At 45.0% G+C, this 13,545-nt stretch overlaps 1 protein-coding gene across 4 annotated transcripts; it reads right to left on the reverse strand.

Annotated features, from left to right (window-relative positions):
• On the reverse strand, positions 1,130-10,382 carry LOC100515578 (serine protease 45). 4 transcript variants are annotated; one of them, XM_013981592.2, is made up of 6 exons: positions 10,157-10,382; positions 8,183-8,209; positions 3,318-3,465; positions 2,544-2,818; positions 1,946-2,109; positions 1,130-1,627 (listed from the first exon to the last, which is right to left on the reverse strand). In XM_013981592.2, the coding sequence occupies exons 1-6, from the start codon at positions 10,266-10,268 to the stop codon at positions 1,412-1,414; spliced, it is 942 nt and encodes a 313-aa protein (XP_013837046.1). In that variant the 5' UTR covers positions 10,269-10,382; the 3' UTR covers positions 1,130-1,411. The 4 variants fall into 4 exon arrangements, with proteins under 4 accessions (XP_013837046.1, XP_013837048.1, XP_020924306.1 ...); XM_013981594.2 differs by having other exon boundaries at positions 10,084-10,163; XM_021068647.1 differs by lacking the exon at positions 10,157-10,382 and adding an exon at positions 8,304-8,614.

The raw sequence follows: 13,545 nt of genomic DNA on the forward strand, positions 1-13,545 counted from the left end.
CATGAGGTTGCGGGTTCGGTCCCTGGCCTTTCTCAGTGGGTTAAGGATCCGGCGTTGCTGTGACCTGTGGTGTAGGTTGCAGACGCGGCTCAGATACCGTGTTGCTGTGGCTCTGGCGTAGGCTGGCAGTTATAGCTCCGATTCGACCCCTAGCCTGGGAACCTCCATATGCTGCGGGAGCAGCCCAAGAAATAGCAAAAAGAAAAAAAAAAAAATAATAACATACATTACATCCACAAAGAACACATGCAATAATGTAAAATTATGAAAAGCTCTAGATACTGACATAGTTTTTTAATGTAGGTTATTAATAATACATATATAAAATCTATTTGTTTAAAAAACATAAGATTTTATTTAAGGATGCTAACAATGATTACTTCTGGGGAAGGGAGGAGCATCAGCAGTGAGGGAGAATGAGCAAGGCAGAATCTTTACATGTATTTTTTAATTTGGGGGTTAAGTCACAACAAAAATTCAGATATTGCTTTTACTTTTTAAAAATATGGAAGAAGAACTTCTGTAATCAGTTTTTTTTTAAATGCCTTTTTTTTTTTTTTTTTTTAAAGAAAGCTGATTTTGGAGCACTATATGTGTGTCCTTCCTACTGTCACCTACAGGGTGTGTCTCAATTGCTTCCTTACTGCAGTTCTACTTTACAGTAAGAAAACTGGGGAGTTCCCGTCGTGGCGCAGTGGTTAACGAATCCGACTAGGAACCATGAGGTTGCGGGTTCGGTCCCTGCCCTTGCTCAGTGGGTTAACGATCCGGCGTTGCCGTGGGCTGTGGTGTAGGTTGCAGACGCGGCTCGGATCCCGCGTTGCTGTGGCTCTGGCGTAGGCTGGTGGCTACAGCTCCGATTCGACCCCTAGCCTGGGAACCTCCATATGCCGCGGGAGCGGCCCAAGAAATAGCAACAACAACAACAACAAAAGACAAAAAAAGACAAAAAAAAAAAAGAAAGCTGATACCTCAGGCCCAGGCCCTTTCTCTATGTCCTAGCACAAGTGATACAACAAAAATCATCAGTTCACTGTGGGGATCCTCCTGGCAGAATTAATTTCAGGAGATCCTGTCTACTCACCAACCCCCAACACCCTGGGCACCCAGAAAAGAGAACAGAGTCAGCTCATGTTTGCACAAATTTAATCGCTGCTATCCTAGTCCCCAATTCCAGAGCCATTCTAGGCCACATTTCCCTTTTCTTGGTCACTCAAGACCTTGTCATCTACCACATCTCTCCCCACTATGAGGCCAAAGCAGGACTCAGTCTCCCAGGGGCCACTCTTTCCCCACCCCGACTCTTTTTGAATACAGACCCATGACCTTGGTCCAGCCTTGATCTGGCCCCATTCAGCAGAGGCAAAGCATGGAGAAAAAGGGAGAGGGGAGATCAGGGGCCCATGTGGGGCTACAGCAGCCAGAACAGTAGTAGGAGCCAAACAGAGGTGTAGGGGCCTGAGAGAACCCCTTTACTTATTTGCTTCTTGATCCACTTGCTGTATTTGGTGACACGGGTATACACGCCTGGATTATGTACTTTGGTGCAGGCCTTTTCCCAGGATAACACCCCAGCAAGAATCCATCTGCCCTCCACTTCGCAAGCCAATGGACCCCCAGAATCCCCCTAAGCAAAGAGAGAGGAGTGATGGAGGTTCTGGGCCCAACTGCGAACCAAGGGATTGGGGAACCCAGAATGCCCACCCTCTGAGTTCTGCTTGGAAGCTTCTTTCAATCCTTAGGATATCACTATCTAGAGTTGGGGACCCCAACCCAGAATATCAGGCAAAATCAAAGCTACAAGGAAGGAAGATGGGAGCAGAGCATTGCCTGATGATGATGACAAAGAGACAGGCCAAGCAAACCCCTCCCCAGGGAATTGCCCCACCACCACCACCACATGGAGTCATCCCAGCTGAAGGAGAGAAACTTCCCAGAAACTCACATAGCACAAATTTTCTCCATAATTGGTGGCACAGATCATGTCCTCCAGGACAAGGGGGACGAAGCGGGGGATGAGGGACTTCTTGCGGTAAATCCGGTCACACCTCTTGTTGTCCATGATAAACACCTCAGCCTCCTGCAGCTCTGGAGTCATTGTGAAGTTGGCTGTGGAGGAGCCCAGTGGGGTGAGAATTGACTCCCCATCCCACTCAGCCCTGCCTCTTCCCAGGTTCTTGTCACCTCCATCCTTGAAATTCAGCCACATCCCCTCACACCTCCCTGCCCTCCTTCACTTGGCCCTTCCCCCTGTGGTGTGGACCATGTCTGGCAAGCACCTCGCCCTCTATGGCTATTTCAGGATCCCATTCTCTGGGAAGCTTTTGCTCCTGAACAGGCAGGCTACAATCCAAGCTTCAATGCAACCACTTAGAAATTGAGACCGTATCCCCATGCTGCTCCTCTCCAGCCTCTGATCTTTGCTCTCTACTACCTGATTGACAATTGCTCCTCCTTCAGGCATCTCAAGCAGACCCTCTGCCCGAAGAAAAGGGGTACACCCTCTAGGGTACCACACCTCACCCACCCCCATTCCTGCTCACCTGAAAAGCGTTGTTTAACCTGGCCCCAGCCAGTCACCCAGCACTGTGTTCCAACCTTCAGATTGTAGTTGGGCTCCGGGAGGCAGATGGGCTGCACATACTTGCTGATGACAACAGGAGTCTCAAGTTGGAGAAGGGCTATGTCACTGAGGATGAATGTCCGGCCCCAGTACTTGGGATGCATAATGATGTCCTTCACAGGGATCAAGAGGGCCTTCATGGAGTCTGTGGGCTTCAGCTTGGAGGTGCCAAGAACTACTGAATACTCTTTGGTGCTACAGAAGACACAGAGCCCCACCTGGTAGATGTCAAGTTCCCAAGAAACACTCTGCTCCTACCTCCACCAAGGACACTCCCCTTAGCAAAAGTCCTACCTCATTTGCCCTGCTCACTCCATCTTGCTCACCCAGCTTGGGGTTCTTGGGGTCAGAGATATGACTGCTTCATCATTCATCAGTCAAGCTGATCCAGGTGGCCTGGTCTGTGTGTTGTGAGTTCAGGCATGCAGCTGTTAGCATGTATGCATGTTCTCATGTGTGTGAGGGCTAGGGTGTATGCTGGGTTTTCCTGTTGCCCTGTTTAGGATTCAGTTTTTGTCACTTGGGGCTCCTCCCCTAGCTCAGTCCCTGGTCCCTGTGAGATCATGAACATGCCTCTTCCATGTTCTGGACATCCCCTCTCTTTCCCCCGCCCCACCCCACATTGTTTCATGGAGGAAATGAGGAAGCTAGGCTGGCCCCACTGCAGCTCCTGGTCTCCATGGGCCACACTCACCCTTGGATGCAGTGGGCAGCAGTCACAACCCAGGTGAGGTCAATGAGAGCCCCTCCACACACGTGCTCATTTTCCATGCGGAGGCTCACCTCCCAGGGCCAATGGCGGGTCACATCCAAATTCTCCGACCACCAGGGTTTGCCACAAGCTTCAGGAGCAAGCATGCCAGGGGAGATACAGTGGCCACATAGATGAGGATAAGAATGACTGATAACAAGATGCCCCCAGAGCAATTTGCACAAGGCTATAAACTTGGAGGCTTGTTTCCATTTCAAAGGGGGAACTAAGGGTGAGAAAAGAGCAGTGGCCTACCCAAAGGCACTGAGCTGGACATAAATAACAATGGCAGAGATCAAGAGCATCAAGACAGAGACAGAGAGACATAACAGAATGAGGAGAGAAATACTAAGACACAAAGGGAGCAAGCAGCACAGACCCTCAAAACAAGGGAGAAGCACAGAAGGAACCCCAGGACAGGAAATGCATTTTCTGGTGCTGGGATAAGTCCCTAGGCCATGTTCCTAAAAGGCTATAATGCTTGTTGCATCTCTTAGATGCACAAGGCCTCTGTACCTAGTCTACTCAGAGTTAAGAAAAGTTCCAACCATATCAGATCTGCCTGCCAGGAGCATTTATTCATTCCTTTGTTCAACACTTAGCACCTTCTACATACGAGGTCATTTCTTCAACACTGAGGACCCAGGGGTAAACAAGAGATAAATGCATCATTACCCTTAGAGGGCTTATATTCTGGTGGGAGATGGAAAAGAGACACATAAAAATGACCAAAAAATTTAATTTCAGAATGTGATAGATGCTATGGCAAAAATAAAGCAGCATCCTGGAACAACAAAAGAACATTAGTGAGAAATTGATGAAATCTGAATAAAGTTTGTGGCTTAGTTAATACCATAAAAAAAAGGAAAAGAAAAGTTGCAGACTTCCATGTCAGAATCTTTACAAAGACCACTCTAGAAAAAGCCCCAGCATGAAGCCAACAGAAGCCCCCCTTCTCACAGCTTACACACTATTAGTTTGCAAGCAGTTCCAACAATCAAGTTGTAAGACTGTATGAGTGTGAATACAGACGTAGAAATTGTACATAAAATATTAGCCAACGTTTAAAAAAAAATAATGCACCATGATAATACAAACTGTACCAGAGGTGCAAGGGTGGTCCCGCAATGGAAGTGCTCTCGGTGTATTCTCCACATAAACAGTCTTCTCAGTAGACACAGAAAAAGGCATTTGAAGACTTCAAAACAGATTTATAAGTAAAAAAACAAAAACAAACAAAAAATCCTCTTACTTAGCAAACTAGGAACAGAAAGAAAATCCTTAATTATAAAATTTATATGCCACAAACCTACAGCAAACATCACACAAATTAAGGAACAGACCAAAAAATTACACTGTCAGAAGTCAGTAATAATGGTACTTGGGGAAGGCATAAGGGAGCTTCCAGGTGCTGGTATTGCGTTACTTTCTGACCTGGATGGAGACTGCACAGGTGCGCTCATTGTGTGATAATTTCTTGAGCTGGATACATAAACTGCACACTTTTGGGGGGTGTAAATAATACTTCAGTAACTTACTTTTAAAATCAATAACATGTCTCCACCACACCAACATGAATATAGCACAAGTACCTTCAAAATAAGATATATTTTATAGATAAAAATTATAAGGTATGGAGGAATTAACGTATCCAACACCATGCAAGATTTCTGTAGTAGTACATTTTAAGATGACTCTAATAAAAGACACTGAAAATGACTGTTATAAATAAAGACCCACAGGTTTTTGTTGTTGTTGTTGTTGGGTTTTTTTGTTTGTTTTTTGGCTTTTTAGGGCTGCACCCGCAGCAAATGGAGGTTCCCAGGCTAGGGGTCAAATCAGAGCTGCAGCCACTAGCTTACGCCACAGACACAGCCACATCAGATCCGAGCCACATCTGCAAGCTACACCACAGTTCACAGCAACACCAGATCCTTAACCCACTGATCGAGGCCAGAGAACGAACCTGAAACCTCATGGTTCCTAGTCGGATTCATTTCCGCTGTGCCACAACAGGAACTCCGACCCACAACTTTTAAATTGAATAACTAAATATTTCAGATATACTTTTTCCCAAAATTAATCTATAAAGTCACTTTCCCAGTTAGAATTTTTAAGAAATTTGATCAACTTACTCTAAAACTGAAACAGAAAACAAACGTTCACAAACAATTCAGTCTTTGAAAAAGAAGAAGATGGGACATTTGTCCTAGCAGATATCAAGACACACAGCAAAACCAAAATAACAAAAACAAGCAGGTTATTAACAAGGACAGACAGCAGACCACAAAAAAAAAAAAAAAAAAAAAAAAAAAAAAAAAGAATAGAAAGCTTGAGATTGTTCCACAGAGTACAGGAACTTAATGTAAATAAAAGAGCCACCACAAACAGTGAGTAAAGGATGGACTGTTGAGTAGACAGTCTGGGAAAACTGGCTCACCATAAAAGAAATAAGAAAAACAAAACTGCATTCCTTTCTTGTAGTACTTAAAGATCTAAAGGTAAAAGGTAAACTGTAAAGTTAACAGCCAACCATGTGACATGGGATGGGAAAAGATTCTTTAAACAAAACCTCAAACCACAACCATAAAGCATTAAACATTCACTTGATTACTAAAAAATCAAGGATTTTTCACCCCAGGAACAAAGTTAACAGAGAGATGACAGATTTGGAAACAGTATCTGCAATACATGAAATCAATGCAGAAAATATAAATTAGAAAAAATAAAACCAGGAGTTCCCACTGTGGTGCAGCTGGTTAAGATCCAGCATTGTCTCTGTGGCAGTGCAGGTTCAATCCCTAGCCCTCAAAGTGGGTTAAAAGGAGCTGGTGTTGCCACAGCTTTGGCACAGATCAGAGCTGCAGCTCGGATTCAGTCCCCAGCCCAGGAACTTCCATATGCCATGAGTACAGCCAAAAATAAATAAATAAATAAAATTTTAAAAATAAAATAAAATCAATACAAGACTTTTATTAGGATCACATAAGAATGCTAGGAAATCAGTAAGAAAAAAGAACAGACAACATACAAAAGATAAGGACAGTCAATTTATTAAAGAAACTCAAGAGGCCAATAGCACACTGAGACATGCTCAAACTCATTAGTAATAAGAAAAATATCAATTAAACTAAGAAGCAATTTTTTAACCTATTCAATTGGCTAAAAATGTAAAAGCTTTATCTACCAAGGGTTGGAAGGTCTGTAGCAATATATACACCTTCACAAACTGCTGGTAGGAATGCAGAGGGCTGACTCCATTGGAATATGGACAGTAGATAAAAATAAGCCATAGACGTAAATTTTTGAAATTAGTATACTGTGGTTATCTAAGAGAATTTTTTTTCTTTTTTGGCCATCCCATAGCATATGGAGTTCCTCAGCCAGGGATTAGATACGAGCTGCAGCTGTGACCCATGCCTCAGTTTCAGCAATGCAAGATCCTCAACCCACTATGCCAGATCAGGGATTGAACCTACATCCTAGCACTCCAGAGATGCCACCTATCCCACTGCATCACAGCAGGAACTCCTAAGAGAATATTTTCTAAAAACACACACCAAAAGTATTTAGAGATAAAAAGTCATGCTGTATGTTATCCTCAACTGATTCTGAAAAATTAGGTGTGTGTTCCTTGTATTATTTTTGCAGTCTAAGTTTAAAATTATTTCCAATAAAAAAAAATTTTTAATGGGGCTGAATGAGGAGTTCCCGTCGTGGCTCAGCGGAAACGAATCTGACTGGCACCATGAAGACGCAGGTTTGATCCCTGGCCTTGCTCAGTGGGTTAAAGGATCCAGTGTTGCCTTGAGTTGTGGTGTAGGTCACAGATGCAGCTCAGATCCTGCTTTGCTGTGCTTGTGGCATAGGCCAGCAGCTGCAGCTCCAATTCAACCCCTACCCTGGGAACTTCCCTATGCTGCAAGTGCAGCCATAAAATAATCCGACTGCAGTGGCCCAGGTTGCTATGGAGACACAAATTTAATCCCTGGGTTAAAGGTTCTGGTATTGCTTCAGCTTCAGCATAGGTAACAGCTGTGGCTCAGATTCAATTCCCTGGCCCAGGAACTTCCACATGCTTCAGGTGCAGCCATAAAAAAATTTAAATTAAAAAAAAAAAATGGGGCCGAGTGGGGAGAGGAAGAAACAGGAAAAGATCTAGAGCACATACTATTTATGTAAGTTAAAAATACATGCACAAAAACCACAATATGTATTTTTACAAGAACACATACAAACAGAAAGGTACACACCAAATCTGCAAGAAAGATTGGGAGGAGGGTAAAGAGGGGGAATAGGAGTGGGGTACGGCCACAAGCAGGAATAACTTAATTGCTAACAAAAGAGGGTGGACGTGACAATGGAAGCATGTCAACAAGCAGAAGCAACTCAACCCTTCACTACTGAGGTCTAAGGGAAGAAAGGCAGGAAGACCTCAGAAGATCCACACTCTGCAGACATTGCCACAGGGCCCAGGATGCTCCATCTGCAACTGAATGGTTTAGTGCTCAAAATGTTTCTGAGTGGGAAAGGGTCTGTATCAGCTTCCTGGATGTGTTCCCTGATGGGATGCTGCCTGGGTTGAATCTGAAGAGGCTCTGCATTCCCACAGGAAGCCCAGATACTCTTTCATTGTGCATTGTTGAGTCCGTAGGTCCTAGCAGGCATAGGGTGTTCTTTAGAAGGCAAGCCATTTAAACTAAATTTCTACTTCCTATAGACCCAGAGACACTATCTCTTTGACCCTCTTCAGAACAAACCCTCCCGGGAGCCAAGGTTTTCCTGAGGTAGGGGCTCACCCTACCCACCTGGTTTAATGTTGTCTCCCTTGTAACCTGGAGGAGAAAAGAGGGACAGAGATGAAGTAAGAGTTTGTAACAGGATGATGGCGAAGAGGTATATTTTTCACTAATTAATTCATTCATTTACCAAATACTTCCTAATTTCCCACTCTGTTTCCAGCCTGGAGCCCAAGGCCAGGGCAGGGGGCACAGAGGTGTATCAGAAGATACATCCTGTATTTGCCCTTGAGGATCGGGTTTTCTGCAGGGGAGACAGAAGTAAATTCACAATCACCCATGTGAGATCAATGTCAGGACAAGGCCACAGGTGTCAGGTAAGCCCAGAAGAGGTGGTAGACAGAGAGGCTTCTGTGACAGGAGTTATTGTGCAGATCTTAAAGATGAGAAGGTAAAACAGAAAAACAACAATGACATTCTTTATGAAAAAAAAAAAAAAAAAAAACCGTGGTGTAGGCTGGAGATGCCAGAAAATAAAGGCCAAGGCCTGTAATGGCAAGAAATGATACCAGGGAAAGAAAGTCAAGGGTCAATCATAAGCAGCCTTAAAAGTCAGGCCAAGAAACCTAGGTAACACCCCTCTGGGAGGAGGGAGGCCAATGGAGGTGTGACACAGTCAGGCTTGTACTGTGAAGGCAGTATGGAGAAGAGATAGGAAGGTGACAGGCAGTAAGATCCCACCAGAGGTTCTGCAGAACCCAGGCAAGAAGTGAGATCTGAATGAAGAAGTAGCAGTGAGAAAAGACATGGTAAGCTGGATGTGGGACACATGGAGATGGCTGACTCCCCCAGTTTCTGATTTTAGAACAGAATGACTACTATCCACTGAGCAAGAGGACAGAGTAAGAGCATCCAGTTTATAGGAAGAAGAGGGCTAAGTTTAGAACTCAAGGAGTTGAGACGGTTCTAGGTCATTCAGGTACAGATACCCAGTGGCTGGCTGCACATCCAAGAACATTGTTTTGTGAGGCAGCATCACATAAATAGCAGCTCAACGCCCAGGGCAAGCGAGTTTACCCAGGCAGCAGTGAACAGGGAACCCAGACAGCACCCTAGAGAACACCGACCAATGTCAGGGACGAATAGAGCATAGGCGCCCTGGGAGGGACACAGAAGAGCAAGGGAGTCACCCTGAGAAGAGAATCAGGAGGCACGGCCTGAGATAAGCCAGGGGACTAGAAAAAAAGTGAAAAAGGAGGAAGAAGTAGAAAGGTGACGGACAATGACAAGAGACGCCAGACTAAGGTTTAAGAGAGAAGTAAGGAAGCACTAGAAGGAAACATTAAGTGAAAACTCATTTTGAGAAATCTGGCAGTGAGGGGAACAGAGAGAGGATCAAGAAACACAGCCAACAGAAAGGCAGAGGATGAAGATCTAAGACGGAGGAGGCTGGAAGGAGCAGAGCACAGAGAGGGCCCTGAGTCCAGAGCAGGGGTGAGCAGGCTGACCTTGAACAGGAGGCCTATCTCTGATTCTGAAAGAGAGGGTGATGCTGAAGGAGAGGTTTCGAGAGGCTGGAGGGAGTCAAGGGACACTACCTGAGGGCCTGTGTTCCCTGAGGGAAGGAAGCAGCTGCTAGTGCGGTACAATGGGTTAGGAACAGAGGGTCTGGGAACAAGGTGAATTGGGGAATATTCCTTGCGGTGTTCAGAGACCATGAATTTGGCCCAGAACGCCTGTCTCTAGCTGTGGGGGACGGAGGGGGATAAGGAAGGGAGTGTGAGAGACCTGAAAATGCCTCTCACCCTCAAGAGGGTGGTGTGGGTCTCGGCCTCGACGTCCACGCCTCCAGGAGAAAACACAGGCGTCCTCCCCCCACCCCCGCTCTCCCCGCAGCTCAGGGGCCCTGGGAGAGGCCAGGAAGGGCAATTAGAGGCTATAGGGCTGCGGTGGGTGCCGAGGGTCCTGACCTCGAATGAGGAGAAAAGGAGGGGCAGTCGGAAAAGTAGGACCAGAAATGGCCTGGATCAGGCGCCGCCTCACCCGCGTTCAGCAGCAGCAGTTGCGGGACTAGCAGCAGCAGGACGCAGCGGCTCAGGCCTGAGGGCCTCGAGGCTGCAGACCCAGCGCTGAAGCAGGACAGCGAGGCGGCCATGAGGCCCCGGAGGGTGGCAGGGAACACTCGCACGAGCCCCAGACGCCGAGACAGCGTCCCGACGCCTCACGGACACCTCCCGCACGTGACGGAGCTCGGACACGTGACGGCAACTCCAGCACGTGATAACGTCAGGACGCGTGATGGCGCCCCTAGAGGCGAGACCGCTCAGCTGCACGTACTCCCACTTTTGGGTTCCTTGAACATGACTGCGGAACTCTGGATCTGACCCTAACTCTGTGTTGCCAGTCCCATAGAAGCACTCCTCGGGTGCCTTTAGTTGGTGACTGCCCCAAAGCCTCGCCGGCAAAGGCACAGCCAAATCCCTGGACTGATGTTGGCACCTTGTGGTCCAGCCTAGGAACCACAACCTTGTTTCCCTGGGCTTCATACATCGGAGAGTTTCACAGTTTATATTGATTCGAGAATCTGAAAAGATGTAGAAAGCACAAGAACAGAACAGTAAAGCTAGGGGATCAGAGAAGATGTCTTTACGAAAGTGACATTTGAGCTGGACCTAATAAGACTTGAACAAGAAGCCTTGGTGGAGTCCTGAGAAAGGAAATGCATTTATCCTCTTCCACAGATTACCAGTGGGATGGTGGAAACTGAAAGAGATGGTGTGGGATGCCAGGCCTTGGGCTTTCAGAGGGTGAAAAACAGGGTGTTTTTGTAGAAGAATGCTATCTTTGGATCTGCTCTATGTGACCCAGATTAGGAGATGACAACCAAAGTTCCTGCTTCTTCTGTCTAGTGTAGGGAATGCATCGCTGGGGACCACATTCTCCCACCTTAGCATCTAAAGGGATCTGCATAATGAGTTCCACCAAAAGTAGGTGAGAAGAGGTGACGTGCCACTTCCATGCCAAGGCAGTGAAGAGGAGGTTTCTTTCTCTACTTGTGTTAATGCAGAGCAGTTGTTCTCAAAGCACAATCCCCAGAGCAGCAGCAGTATCACCTGGGAACTTATTAGAGCTACACATTCTCAGGACCCACCCCAGACCTTACAGTATTAAAAACTCTGGAGGAATTCCTGTTGTGGCTCATTGGTAACGAACACAACTAGTAACTATGAGGATGCAGGTTCGATCCCTGGCTCGCTCAATGGTTAAGGATCCAGCGTTGCCGTGAGCTGTAGTGTAGGTCACAGACGTGGCTTGGATGGGGTGTTGCTGTGGCAGTGGCATAGGCCAGCAGCTATAGCTCAGATTCCACCCCTAGCCTGGGAACTTCCATATGCCACAAGCGCAGCCCTAAAAAGCAAAAGCAAAAAGAAAAAAAGAAGAAAAAAGGGCCCTGGAAATAGAATCAGTGATCTATATTTTACCAAGCCCTCAAGGGAATCCTGAGGTAGGTCAAGCATGAACCACAGGGCTGAGCAGAGCCATAAGCTGGAGAAAAGCCACCTGTTGACCAAGAACACCTGATTGGCATGGTATAGGAACAGAAGGTATATTTTGTTAACCTATGAATATTCAGTGGCTTCCTTTTAAACTTTATTTTATTGAAGTATAGTTTATTTACATTAATTTGATTTACAGTGTTGTATTAATTTCTGCCATACAGCAAAATGATTCACTTAGACATATGTGTCTATATTCTTTTTCACATTCTTTTCCATTATGGTTTATCACAGGATATTAAATATAGTTCCCTGTGTTCTACAGTAGGACCTTGTGATTTATCCATCCTATATGTAAAAGTTTGCTTCTGCTAATTCCAAACACCCAATCCATTCCCACACCACCCCTCTCTCCCTTGGCAACCACAAGTCTGTTCTCTATGCCTGAGTCTCTTTCTGTTTTGCAGATAAGTTCATTTGCGTTGTATTTTAGATTCCACATGTAAGTAATATATGGTATTTGTCTTTCTCTTTCTGACTGACTTCACTTAGTATGATAATCTCTAGGTCCATCCATGTTGCTACAAATTGCATTATTCCATTCTTTCTAATGGCTGAGTAGCATTCCACTGTGTATATGTACCACATCTTCTTTATCCATTCATCTGTCGATAGACATTTAGGTTACTTCTTTGTCTTGGCTATTGCGAATAGTGCTGCTATGAACATAGAGGTCATTTATCTCTTTAAACTACAGTTTTGTCTGGATATGTGCCCAGGAGTGAGATTGCTGGATCATATGACAACTCTATTTTTAGTTTTTTGAGGAACCTCTATATTGTTTTCCATAGTAGCTGAACTAATTTACATTCCCAACAATGTAAGAGGGTTCCCTTTTCTCTACACCCTCCCTAGCACTTGTTATTTGTAGATTTCTTAATGGTGACTATTCTGACCAGTATTAGGTGTTACTGCTTTGTACTTTTGATTTGACTTTCTCTATTAGTGATGGCAAACATCTTTTTACATGCCTGTTGGCCATCTGTATATCTTCTTTGGAGAAAAGTTTATTTAGGTCTTCTGCCCATTTTTCAAATGAATTTGTTGTTTTGTTACTGAGTTGTATGAGCTGTTTGTATATTTTGGAAATTAAGCCCTTGTCAGTCACATCATTTGCAAATATTTTCTTCCAGTCTATAGGTTGTCTTCTTGTTTTGTTTATGGTTTCCTTTGTGGCACAAAGTCTGCTTAGGTCCCTTGATTTATTTTTTATTTATTTCTATTGCCTTGAAAGAAAACTCTATTTCAGTTTATGTCGGAGAATGTTTTGCCTGTGTTGTCTTCTAGGAGTTTTATGCTGTCATGTCTTTTTTTTTTTTTTTTTTTTTTTTTTTTTTTGCTACACACACAGCATGCAGAAGTTCCTGGGCCAAGGATCAAACTTGCACCACAACAGCAACCCAAGTCACAGCAGTGACAGTGCCAGATCTTTAACCCACTGCTCCTCCAGGAAACTCCTATGGTGTCGTGTCTTATATTTAAGTCTTTAAACCATATTTTTGTGATATGAGGGAGTATTCTAACTTCACTGATTTACATGCCCCCATCAACTTTCCCAACACCACTTGCTGAACAGCATATTTTCTCCCCATTGTATATTCTTGCCTCCTCTGTGGAAGATTAATTGACCATAGGTGTGTGGGGTTATTTCTGAGCTCTCTATACTGTTTTATTGATCCATATGTCTGATATTGTGCCCATACCATGCTGATTTGATTTTCAAAAGCCCCTGGTTCGATACTTACTAATAGACTGTATTTGGTGTAAGTTCCCAGTCTCTCAACCCCAGCCTTCCTTGGGCAACACATCAGACCGCATTCTGAAGCCCAGGGATACATGGAAACAGAAACAGTGGTCTCTGGAAGGGCAGGCAAC

Source organism: Sus scrofa, chromosome 13 (genome assembly GCF_000003025.6).
Source record: "Sus scrofa isolate TJ Tabasco breed Duroc chromosome 13, Sscrofa11.1, whole genome shotgun sequence".
NCBI classification, from domain to species: domain Eukaryota; kingdom Metazoa; phylum Chordata; class Mammalia; order Artiodactyla; family Suidae; genus Sus; species Sus scrofa.

Coding starts and splice junctions, on each gene's coding strand:
- LOC100515578 (XM_013981592.2), bottom strand. CDS start 10,268: ATGGCCGCCTCGCTGTCCTGCTTCAGCGCTGGGTCTGCAGCCTCGAGG. Junction 2,819..3,317: donor GCTGCCCACTGCATCCAAGG/GTGAGTGTGGCC, acceptor TGTCTTCTGTAG/CACCAAAGAGTATTCAGTAG. Junction 1,628..1,945: donor ATGGAGAAAATTTGTGCTAT/GTGAGTTTCTGG, acceptor CTCTTTGCTTAG/GGGGATTCTGGGGGTCCATT.